This window comes from Typopeltis vanoorti, chromosome 11 (genome assembly GCF_054136105.1).
Source record: "Typopeltis vanoorti isolate ZY-2024b chromosome 11, IOZ_Tvanoo_1.0, whole genome shotgun sequence".
Classification (NCBI taxonomy): domain Eukaryota; kingdom Metazoa; phylum Arthropoda; class Arachnida; order Uropygi; family Thelyphonidae; genus Typopeltis; species Typopeltis vanoorti.
Window position 1 is genome coordinate 46,071,667 of NC_143559.1, and position 13,389 is coordinate 46,085,055.

General features: G+C 33.3%; 1 protein-coding gene across 1 annotated transcript in view; it reads left to right on the forward strand.

Moving 5' to 3' along the window:
* Positions 1–13,389, forward strand: part of LOC150101506 (cytochrome P450 2J4-like) — a 76,337-nt gene that overhangs the window by 8,309 nt on the left and 54,639 nt on the right. The window contains exons 2-7 of the mRNA XM_090400817.1: positions 1,923–2,050; positions 3,585–3,691; positions 3,850–4,142; positions 4,637–4,752; positions 5,068–5,323; positions 6,437–6,624. Coding sequence (XP_090256943.1) covers positions 1,923–2,050; positions 3,585–3,691; positions 3,850–4,142; positions 4,637–4,752; positions 5,068–5,323; positions 6,437–6,624 — 1,088 coding nt within the window. The remainder of the gene's footprint in view (positions 1–1,922; positions 2,051–3,584; positions 3,692–3,849; positions 4,143–4,636; positions 4,753–5,067; positions 5,324–6,436; positions 6,625–13,389) is intronic.

Consider the following 13,389-nt stretch of genomic DNA (forward strand, 5'->3'; position numbering starts at 1 on the left):
TCCCTGCCAGTCATTTTGAACTTTTTTTATTGTGAAAATCGTTTTCCCATAATCTGGTTAGGGTATCCATCAAGTTTCAGGATATTTTATCCAGTGGTTTTCTCTACAGATTGTTCTGAATAGGGGTACTTTAATTTAAAAACCGTGTATGTCCTAAGATAGAAGCAGAAAGGATAGAATTAAAAGAAAAAAAAAACTGTTTTCTCCAGAAAATTGACTTTTGAGAAATCCACAGTCGATTCATAAGATGATCACGCACCACTAAGAAATGGAGGCAAATCAGGTGAAAATGGGAAAGCAGGAAGAAAGGCTCTTCAGCACAAAGTAATTTTATGGAAAAAAAGGACTTCTATGCAAGCGCATTGTGAATACAAAGAAAACAATTATGAGAAATAAACAAGGGGATCAATGTGCAAAGTTAGGTAGACACTAACTAAATTTTGATTTCAAGTGAAAACATCTAATCTCAAGGAGTCTGGCACTTCACTTCTTCATTAATGTTTATTGAAAGTTACTTATGTCCACAGATGGCACGACTGCTGAACTTTGAATAGCGTTAGAAAGTTTCGATTATGAATATCTTATGGTTTAAATAAATCTGTTTAAGAATCATCTGGTTTTCATTTCCGTTTAGTTCTCTTTCTCTCTCTCTGTATGGTCTCTGAAAAATTCTTTCATGACTCAAATCTTTTTTTTGGAATCAGACAACAAATGTATCACACTTCGATATTCGAATACAAACTGATGAGTTTCGATTTGTAGGCATGTGTTCTTACTGTATGAAGTATTAAATTTAGACTTAATAAGTAGGAAAGTTCCTTAGTTACGCGCTTACTATTTTATCACTGATTAATGTGTTGCATTAATTTCAAAATATCATTTAGAATGAGAAAGATGATTATCATATACACCAAACAGCCTTCCTGCTTGATATTAATTGCTTCATCATATTTAATTAAATTCTTTCTGGCCGAAATTGGCATTTTTATCTCTGCTGAACAAAAAAACTATCCAAACTACACAATCTAATAAAAAATATATAAATATGCGTCTTCATATCCTTATATCATCCTAACACTGATTCCCATCCTCTCCAAATCTACAGTAGTACGTAAATAGAATCTCAGGTTTTGTTTTATATCAAATTTATCTTCATGTTTGTCCTTCGTATTAGCCTTACTGAGCAAATGTTCAAATGTTGCCAGTTAAGCGAGTGATTAGATAACGGACAAGGTTACACTGAATTGTTCATTATATGAAAAAACGTGCCCTGTAAGTGATGTGGAATTCGGCAGAAACTTAAGTACCTTAGAAGCATTTCAACGGAAAGTGAGCTATCCGTGAGGCACACTTTCTCCTCTTTGAAACTAGGTTTTTTTCATTAAAGAAATTTGGCTAGAACACATGCAATTAACAGACAAAACGGAATTGTCTTGTAGGCTGTAATTCCAAACTACAACAGCTGTTGAATACAAAATGAACAACAAATAGCTGAATTGCTTAAAATAACGCCAGTCTCCGCATTGATGAAAATATAAAACAGCAATGGAAACCTTAGGGATAATTAAAGCAGGTTTTTCCTGATGGTTGGTGGTAATACAGGTTTTTCCTGATGGTTGGTGGTAATACAGGTTTTTCCTGAGTCGCTGGTTAATAATGCTTTAATTTTACTTGTAAAAACGCTTTACTACTACTCACTCTGCTCTGTAACATTAAGTAAAAGTTTTACAAGTAATTAAAGATTACTAACAAACACCATGCTTTATTTTAAAAATCCTCGTTTATTATCCTCATTCTTAAATTAATTAGATGAGCATTCTTTTAAAATAATTAGTAAAGTAAATGAATAAACTGTTAAAGGTATTGAGTATATAATTTTTACTATAGAGTAATGGAATTCATCGCGTTTTCCATTCTTCTAGCTTGTATATAGGAAGCCGACAAGTCGTAGTTCTGGGAGACTTCGAAAGCACTAAAGAGGCATTTAGCAAATGGCAATTTTTGAATAGGCCAGAACCACCTCAATTCCACCTTCTTCCAGGAATGAAAAGTAAAGAGTGTAACATTTTTCAGTTTTTATAAGATGTGTAGTTACTCCTGTTTTAGTGATTATAATTGTACTATTTTTTAGTTATTAGGTTAATGTTTTTGGTATCTCGAATTTAAAGCAGAAAGAAATCTTACACCAAAGACTTCAAGCGTTTCGGAAGAGGCAGACAATTCGTCTTCAAATCATTATGTTGTCTTAAAAATAAATAAATAAGAACAGAATACATTAAAATGTATAAACTACGGTTGCTGAAAGAAAAAATATGAAATATTATATCAGTTGTGATTAGCATTACAGATAAAGAAAACATGAATGATGGGTATTCTGAAGAAGAGGGAGCAGACAAATATTTTTACTCAAACATCATCAAACGAAAATGGAAAGAAAAATAAATTATTACGAAAACGATAGTTAAAAACTATAATGAAGAAGAAAAATCCTAATAAAACAATTAGTAAATGAAGCAGTGGTTTCAAAAATAAACAGAATTAACAGAAGAAATGTACAAAAATATGCTGGCCGAATTATTTGCGTATTTTCTCAACAACTATATTGAGATTCGGTTCAGAACATTCAGGTTCAAATCTCTACTTTGCCTTTTGATGGCAGGAAAATTTCACCGATCTCTGAGATTTTCATCTATTCGGAGCCTGAACCGTTGGCTCTAAAATTTTTATGTTCAGTATCTATAACAGATTTCTGAGTTTTGTAAAAAAAATAACAACCAAATGCTTTCAAAACTCAGTTTATGAATAAAATAAAACAAGCTAAATACTGTCAAAATAATCGTAGAATTATACAGCAAGAGAGACAGAGACTAGTTACAATATGAAAAAAAATAATGATGAAAGTGGAATAGATAATATTTTATCCCTCATGAGAAAAAAGAAATACTAAAATGCTGCTGAACTGAGATCATACTTATATACCAATTCGTTTATTTTATTTTGAAAATAAAACAAAAAATAAAATTCATAGAACGACACTTCAAATGTATAGGTGTTTCTTTAATTTTTATTAAAATTTTGAAATATAGAGTGAACTTTTTATAAAAGCCTCTGACCAGGAATTAAAACTTGAATGCAAGAAATCAATAATAAATTAGAATTAAAAAAAAAAGCAGAGAAAAGATCTCATCTGGTGATAAGTAATGGGAGACGAAAGACAGGTTTAGGTTTTGATACATCACCGCATTTCAGAAAAAAAAACTATTTAAATCATAATAAATGAATAACTTTTTCTATAAAAAAGCAAAGCATAATTAGAGTTTACTTTTCTTCAGTTAAAGTATTCAATTCTGTGTATTTATTTTATTACTGTAGTCATTTCATTTAATTATAATTAATTAAATAAACAACTATAAATGATTTCTTTTGCAAATAAAAACGCAACGTTTTCTTGTAATTACCTCCCCAAAATATAGTAGAGTAGACAAGAAGCAGAAATTCATGAATAAGTAAATATATTTTTCTTTTAAAACATAAGACGCGCCAGAATCTGAATTGTAACGCTTAGGCAATATTTCTGTGCTTAGGTCTCATTTCTGTAAATGGTCCCGAGTGGCAACAGCAGCGAAGATTTGCCCTACATATACTGAGGGATTTAGGCTTCGGCAAAGGTAAAATGGAAGATCATATAAAGGTAGGTTATATGAGAGTGTTATGTACATTGACAAATCAAATGAAATTATAATCGTTTTCTAAGTATCCATCTTAATTAAAGATTGATTAGCTTTTCAAACACTTGTTTTAATTTTTCTACAAAAATAACTAATTGCATTGTGTTATTCTAACTTTCAGGAAGAAATATGGGATTTCTTCAAAGTACTTCAAGAATGTAATAATGAACCCAGTGATTTAGAAAGTCTCATTGTTTCTAGTGCATCAAATAATATCTCATCGATGGTGTTTGGAGAGAGACTTGAACATGAAGATCCCAAAAGAACACGAATGAATTACATAGTAACCGAAATAGAGAATGTAATTTATCCTTTCGACAAATCTGTATTTTTCCCATATTTAAGACCCTTCATGTTCTTCGTAAAAAATTCCCACTTTGTGAAGATGTTTATAGATATGGACAATTTTATCAGGTGAGTGATTATTGAAATATATACAAGCATATCTCCGATTTCCAATTGTTCTTACACTTTGTCATATCATCCATTGTACATTTCTAAATATTTCTTGAATCCGACTGGAAGTTCCATATTTATTCTCTATAAATGGGATTCATGGGATTATTTAACCTCTATTTCATAGAGGTTAAATAATCCCAGTAATAAATACATATTAATTCTGCAAATGGCTGATATCAGATTTCAGAATTAGAGAAATGGCAAACACTTAAAAATCCTATTTCAGAAAATCATTATTCAGGGAGTTATCTCGAAAGACAGTTAAAATGCATCAATACTTAATTAACATCGACATTTAATTTTGTAAAATGAATGCAAATTGATAAAAAAATTAATAAACATGGTATATGTCTAAATGAAATAGTTAAAATTCCTCACTCCTTATGATAAGGATTAGCATCTTGAAAATATTTTTATTTATTTTATTTTATTTTATTTATTTTTGGCAGGAAGGAAATAGAGTCCCATGAAAAAATTGAGAATCAGGATAGTGCACGTGACTATATCGAAGGTTTCGTTTTTGAAATGGAAAAACGAAAGAGAGATCCAGATAATTCATTTACAGGTCAGTTATACACGTCTGTTTTCTTATAGAATAAAAATAAAGATTATTGTTATTTCCATCTGTATTCTTTACTGTTTCTTTTTTCTCCCATTTTTTAAAGATGAAGTCAATGCCCCAGTTTTACACAACAGTTACTAACATAGAATTTACTTTAGCTATGAATTATTTATATGCCTCTATCATGCATAATGCAGTTTAAATTCAACAACACAAATGTATTTAGATATGAAGGTTTTGAATCAATAGCATCACTGATTTATCATTTGGTATTTGCCAATCTTTCTGTCAAGTGAGTTGTATTTGTTTCGATTTCAGAAATGATGTTGAGAGGAAATATTCAAGTGCTCTTTATCGCAGGAAGTGGTACTACTGCAGCAACCATTTATTGGTCTCTTTTAATAATGGCAGCGTATCCAGATTTCCAGCGCCGTGTTCAGGAGGAAATCGATTCGACAATAGGAAGGGAAAAGATGCCCTCTTGGGAAGACCGTGCAAAATTACCTTATACTCAGTCAACAATATTGGAAATTATGCGATGGAAAACGATGGTTCCCCTAAATATTCACAGGACGTAAGTTGAGATCGAGGACCAATTGAAAATTAGGAACTAATAAGAGAAATTAAATATATTTATTTGTGTTCATTTATTGTAAACAATCGACTGATATTTTAATATATCATAAAATGAAGGTAAACATCCCGTATAAAGTGGATTTAATAAAAATTGTAAATACAAAATAAAATTCAAAAACGTAAAATTAAAACTTGAAATATTTCGGTTCATCACAGAATATCAACAGATCTATAAATCTGAAATGTTTTGAACCACGTCATAAAATTCTAGACCTAAAAGTATTAGGAGTAATCAGATCACTTAATAATAAATCACATGCTGATTCGTAAAGTTTTGTACTCTCTAAAACAACATATATTGCCATAATTACTTTCACGAATCTAACATTACGACATCTTCATATGGAGTTTGAAGACATTTTCCTTCCAGAAACTTAGGATTATCACCTCAGAAAACAGAAAAACTGGGCAGAATACACACAATTTACGGACATGGTATACTATCCTTATAATCTTAGTTCGTTCCGGTATAACTACAAATAGCCTATTTCGAATCTCTTTACGTCTTTTAAGAATGTTCCATTCTTAAAAGACGTAAATCTCATGTCTCTCTGAGTAAGATGAATGGTAATCTCAAAAAGATACAAAAACAAAAATCTCATGAATGTTCTCTGTACTTACAAAGAACATTCATGAGATTTTTTCAGATAATAGGAACAGTTCTCATAAGAACAGGAAGAACTTTTATACGGAACAGGGAGAAAGTTTATCCAGACATGGCATTTCAGTCGCAATGATTTGCATCTTTGCTTAGTAAAAATGATGTTTCATGATTCAGTCAAGAAAGTATTCTATGCATCATGTGAATTTACAGGGTAATAATAATTTTAATTTAATAGTATTCAGTCTTCTGTTCCTAAGTAACCACTTTAAATTTGAGAAACAGAGATAACATTGTTATTCTGAAAAATTGATGCATAAAATGGAGTTATATAACATGTAATCGAAGAGAACTTTTAATTAATGAATTTGTATTTTGTATTTCAACAAATGTGGCATAAAAAAATTCGCATGTTTTACAAACCATCCGAATGCTTTTTTCAATATTTAGGCCTGCAGAAGATTCAACAGTAGGAGGTTACGACATTCCAAAAGGAACACTTGTAATCGCTAACTTATGGGCAATTAATAATGATCCAAGATATTGGAAAAATCCAAGCAAATTTATACCAGACAGGTTTTTATCGCCTGATGGAAAATCTGTTGTAAAGCCTGAATATTTTGTTCCATTTTCTATGGGTAAGTACCCTTTGAGTGAAATATATTCTTTCTATATTATTTTCCGAGTATATGAGTATATTAGTTCTCCGGGAGAACAAGCCCCATCATTATGAGAATGGGTAACTTATACGAAGTTGAAATGTCTTATAAGATTCTTTGTGTGCAGGCTGAATTCGAAACTTGACCTTTCCAACCAGAAGGTATCATCGATAGAGAACAAACAGATGTCTATTTCAAGCAAAAGATTAACTCTATCATTTGCTGGTGATATGTAATATAAAACTTAAAAAAAAAAAAAAAAAACTCAAATCCATTTTACACATCTAATGGAATTAATTAGACAAGAAATTACACATACCATAAAACAATTAAATTTCTTATGAATCCGTATTATTCGGCATTTTTTTTACAATAAAATTCTGTTGGTTGTTAGGTATACGTAGTAAATTATTTGACGAATTTCCGAATCACAAACAAATAACATATTTCTTATCCCCTTCTCATCCGGTCCTTCTAACCGGTAAAAACCCGTAATGAATTATTTACGACGTAATGCAGTAGGTTCGTCACTCCCCTGATGCAGGCATGTTATGTCTCTAGATATGTGCTATCAAGGGCGATTTGACTGTTCTGAGGGAAGAAAAACCGTTTTTCCTAGTGAAAACCCTCCACATCCGATTGAGACCGGCTAACTCACCTTTAATCGAAAGAGACCAGATAAGGGTCTTCGGTGTGTTTAAGCCACTGCTGGCCAACTTCGATTGCTAGATCTCGATCTTTAGTGATTTTTTCCAGTTCTTTGTTGTTAATGTTGTTATCGCTGGGTAATGCCATATCAATAATCCAAACCTGTTGATGTACGATAATTGTGATGTGAGGACTATTGTGTTCCAGCTGCCGATTAGTTTGTATTCCAAAGTCCCAGAAAATATTTGCTGTTTCGTTTTCCACTACTGTCTCAGTTTTATGCTGCCACCAGTTATCAGATGTAGGAAAGCCATATTTTTGGCATGCATGCCAAAGAATTATTTTGGCCACTTGATCATGGGGGTATTTATAGTCATTTTGAGCTATTTTGCTGCAAGCACTGATTAAATGTTATTGATGTTCAAAATGTTTGCTTTGATTGGATTAGTTTATAACGCGATTTCCTGAGCGTCTAGAATAAATCCTTCTGTTTCCTTTATATTACATCCATATTGTAGCCACCGCCACGTATTGGTCAGGTGACGTTTTTTCTTCAATATCTCGAAGAAACTGCCCATGGAAAGGTTTATTTTTTAGACACACATATCCGTTATTTTACTGTTCGTTTTCGTAATTAGATTTCTTTCCCATTGCTTTCGGAAGGCCTTCTAGTGAAATGGCTTGAAGCATTTCATCTGATATTGTCGATGTTTATTTTAAACTAATTTCTTCTTCTTCTTCTTCCGCACTCTGATTCATTTGCAGTATACCCCGTCCACCTATTCTCCTTGGTAGGCACAACAGGGCAACATCACTTCGTGGATGTAATGCGTGATGCATAATCATTAATTTTCTAATTTTGAGGTGCAATTTGTTCAGGTCTTCTTTTGTTGAATCTACTATTCAGCTGTGTATCGGATCACTGGTGTAGCACAGGTTTTCTTTGCTCTAATTATGTTTCATTCATTTAGTTTGTTCTCTGAATATTTCTGACTCTTTTGCTGTATTCCTCTACTGCCTCTTGCGTAACCTTCTAGTGGAGAATATCACTGGCTTCGAATATTCTAAGTGTGAGTAGTGTTCCTTAACTGAAATTGCGTTTATATATTTGTTATGATTAAAATTAAAATTGCTAGTGTCATTCATTTTAAAAGTATGCCCAGACATTATCCAGTCTTCCACAGAGCTTCATTGCAATAACCAATTCTACTATGTAGAATGGTTAGATACCTTAACCAAAATCCATGTTCAATAAGATTATCCTAGATTGATTTCCAAAAGTCGAGTGTTCCTTCTTTTTCTAGAGAACTATTGTTGCATTTGTATTTTTCCGGAAAGACTGAAAGAAGTCACGTTGGTTTAGTCGAATATTTTGTACACATTAGTTGGTTCTTGCTTCATATCTTTTAATTTTCTGTGCAGTTGTAATAATTCTTCGTTTTAGCTCTTTGGTAACTTCAGCAACTGTTTTTGGCCAAATTATGTGAATTCATGAGTTAACTTTTGATACTATTATTTTTCAGTCGTCCTTCTTTAATACTCTTTTAAGTTGATCAGATCAGCTCAAAGTTTGTGGAATTTTTCATTCCACCTGGATTTTCCATGGTGCAGATTGCTTAAGAGGAGCTGTTTTAGCTTAGATCTATGTAAGGCTTGTAATGTTGGTAGTGTTATACGATCATTTATGGAGTTCATATGCCCTTATATCCCTCATTTTAGTTTACACTGTACTTCTGTCAAAACATTCTGAAATATGTTGCCAGCTTGATGCTCACTGAGCTGAATTTTGAAGTTCTACCTCATGATGATTTGCTGTTATTGGAGCTGTTGGTTTATTACGTAACTCTTGCAGCTCAAGTTCGGTAAATATTTTGTTGCGGAAAATGAAATGCTTTTGGTACATAAGTCTTTGTTATGTTATTACAGATTCTAGATTTTTTTTCCCAAATCATGTGCATATGCTATCTGAAACCCTATGTTTCTGATGTTGATCTGTAAGAACATTTCATAACTTCTCTGTTTTCTTCAACAATCAATATTTAACATTTTCTTCCAGTCGCTTTTCATCTTCCTACCTTAGTTGTTCGGCCAGATGAGCTCAGTCCTGTAGCCCGCTTATCGCCTGATGCCCACTATCCCCAACATCTGACAGTCCTTGATGACCTGGGCGTCAACTGATCTAGTATAGATTTCTTCTTGCTTTACAGCATTAAAATTGGGGATGGAATACTGTTTGGCTGGCTTCTCAGTTGAGAACTCTCTGACCATAGTGGCCCTGCTAGTAGCTGCGTTACCCCAAGGGTAGCTGTCAACATAATTGAAGTGTGTAAGCCCTACCCCCCACGATAAGGCTGTGTTCCTTGGCGGTATTTTATTATTATTACTACTAGTAATTAACTTATTTATTATTATTAATGTTACTTAAATTATAGCAAGTCAAAATCTATGATTGCAGAAACCCACTCAGGCAGTTAATTGGCAGTAAGTACATTACAATCCAGCATCATCCCTCATGCCTACAAGGCATGCATAAATAAAACAATCACCATTACACAGGTTGAAACAATATGATAGCTTGCAATTTACCTTTATCTGTATTTGAACTAGAACAGCGACATGAATCACCTATAAAGTAAACTCCAGATAACATCAAGCCAGCCACACATCCTGCAAGATTTAATTCTTACATACATAAAAGCACTTATATACAAGGCATTATGTAAAAAGGTATTAAGATATGCCGTAAAAATCTAATTACTATGTGTTTATTATAAACTAAACAGATTAATATCTCTTCAGAATAAAATAATGATGATTATCTTGCTAATGATGCTGGTGAGCAAAGAGCAGATGCCAAAATTTTTGCACGCCATTGATAGCACATAAAATATTGAAAACTAAATACTTATGTCACTACATACTTATGCTAAAACATTACTTTGATGCTAATTATAGAATCACTACACTCACACACCGTAAATCAAAGCCTCAGACATCCAAAAACATTATATATAAATACAACAATCATTACGGAAAACCCACCGGAATTTTTATATTCCATATACGTTAAACAAACTGCTATTTGAAAACAAACACCTTGCAATTTACAGAACACTGAAACGAGTTCTAATGTTATACTATGAGCGAGAAATAGGTACACTAGCCATCCTACTTTCCTAATTCAAAACACTATACGAACTGGATTTCATTTCAATGAAGTACCACCAAAATCATAGGACTGTGCATGCAGTAGGTTTGCATCTTCCTATGGTATATATATATATATATATATATATATATATATATATATATATATATATATATATATATATATATATATATATATATATATATATATATATATATATATATATATATATATATATATGAACGATTGCCAATAATGCAAAAATTAATATGCAATAATTGATGAATGTCGTCCTAAGATAAACTAAGTCCAAACTTCGAGGATGTATGTAAATAAATTCTTCTTCTTACTCTTGTGTCTTATTCCATCTATTTAGAATCGGCCTTTTTACTGGACGCGACTTTACGCGCACGATCCCAGCCAACGTGTTGCAGAGTCTGACGTTGAGAATAGGAGAAAAGATATTTCATGTCTGTAGAAGTATGTGTTCAGGGGGCCGGTTTGCCTATTCTGAGGGACGAAAATCCCGAGTTTCCGGAGAAAAAAACACTCCGCCTTCGTATGAGACGAGTTAACTCACCTTTAGTCGAAAGAGACCAGATAAAGGTTATTCACGACCTGGACGGGAATCGATGATTATTGGAACCCGGGTTTTTCCGACCAAAGGGCGTCGTCTATAACGAATGAGCTACGAAGGCTCCTGAAATGCGTTGTGTGTGTGTGTGTGTGTGTGTGTGTGTGTGTTAAGATCCATCCAGTCGTTTCCGACTCCTGGTGACTCCATGAACATACACTCTCCATTCCGATCTGTCCCTGACCATGTCTTTCAGAACCTCCAAGCGCACTCCAGTTGCTTCTTTAACTCCATCCATCCATCTAATTCTTGGTCTTCCTCTTCTCCTGCTTCCATCAGCTTTAGCAAGCATCTTCATCTTCTCCAGAATGTCATTTGCTCGCATAATGTGTCCGAAGTATGACAATTTTTGCTTGATGATCATAGTTTCAAGGGAGCAATCTAGCTTTTTTATGTCTATCATTGATTTATTGGTTTGCTTTGCAGTCCATGATGGTATTCATAGTAAGCGTCTTCAAACCCATAATTCAAATGCATCTATATTTCTTCTTTCACTTTTTCTCAGAGTCCAATTTTCACATCACACAGTACCACAGATTTTATCTTTTTCAGATTTTGTTTTCGTTCTGAGGCTAATATCTTTATTTTGAAGATCTTGCTTAAATTTGTCATTGCTCTTTTTCCGAGTAATAATCTTCTTCTAACTTCTTCGGTACAATAACTATCTTTATCAATTCGAGATCCTAGGAACACAAAATTGTAAACTACTTCCATTTTCTCCCCATCTACTTCAAAATCATTAAGTTCACATGTTGCCATAACTTTTGTCTTTTTGAGGTTAAGTTTAAGAACATATTTAGCACTTTCTTCTTTAACTTTCATAACACGTTCCTTCAAATCTTCGTTGCATTGTTCTAGCAAGGTGGTATCATCTGCATACCTCAAATTATTAATATTTTGTCCACCAATTTTAATTCCAACTGAAGCTCCTCCAGCACTGCCATTATTAAAATGTATTCGCTGTACAAGTTAAACAGGTATGGAGATAAAATACATTCTTTTGTCGCACCCCTTTATCTATTGTGAAATACTCAGTTTCTCCAAGATCTGTTCGGACAGTAGCTTCTTGTTCATAATAAAGATTCCTCAGAAGGATAATGAAATGCTTTGGGACTCCCATTGTTCTTAACACATTCCACAATTTCACATGATCTACACAGTCAAAAGCTTTTCTATAGTCAAGGAAACAAATGTAGACATTCTTGTGATATTACTGTGCTATTTCCATTATCCATCTCACATTGGCAATTTGATCTCTTGTTCCCGTGCCTTTCCAAAATTCTGCCTGTTCATCTGGCATTTCTCTCTTCATGAATGGTTCTGGTCTTTTCTGAATGATCTTAAGTAAGACATTACTTGCATGAGAAATCAATGCTATAGTTCTGTAATTTTCGCACTCTCTTGCATCGCCTTTCTTCAATAAAGGTATATAAACTGATTTTTTCCATTCTCTAGGCCATGTAGTTGTGATCCAAATTTGTTGACATAGAGCTGTTAAAGTTTTAACTGCCTCTTCTCACAGGACTTTGAGGAGCTCAATGGGTATTCCATCTCCTCCTGGTGCTTCCTTACTGGATATCTGTTGCAGTGCCCGCCTCACTTCACTCTCCACTGGTACTGGTTCCTGTGTATAATTCTGCTCTTCAAATTTTTCATTAATTTTGGAGTCCTTTCTGTAAAGGTCTTCTCTATACTGTTTCCATCTTTTTTGGATGTCTTAGGCTTCGTCACCTTGGCACTAAACTTTCCTGTTAGATCTTTGATCTTTTTGAAAAGATCTCTTGTTTTTCCTTTCTTGTTTTGGTCTTCTATTTGTTGGCATTCCTGGCTAAAGTGTTTTTCCTTGTCTTTTCTGGCTTCTCGTTGAAACTCTGCATTCAAATGCCGTACTTCCTGCAAATTTCCTGTGGCCTTCATTTTCCTCCTTTCCTGAGCAGCTTTGATGATATCTTCTGACAGCAATTTGGACTTCTTCTTCTTTTTTTTCTTACAAACTGTTGGAATATTCTTCTTTGCTTCTGTTTTATTTATATCTTTAATCTCTTCCCATAGTTCATCTCGTTCTCTTTCACACAAATTGAGTGTGTTGAATCTGTTCTGTATGCTAATTTTGTATTCAGCTGATATGTTTCCAAGATCATATCTGATAGACATTTGTGATGTTTTCAGCTTCCGTAGTTTCACTTGTATCGTAGCCACTAATAACTCATGGTCTGTTCCACAGTTTGCACCTGGAAAAGTCTTGACAGACTGAATTGCACTTCTCCATCTTCTTTGTCCCAGTATATAGTCAATTTGATTCTGTGTTGTCCAC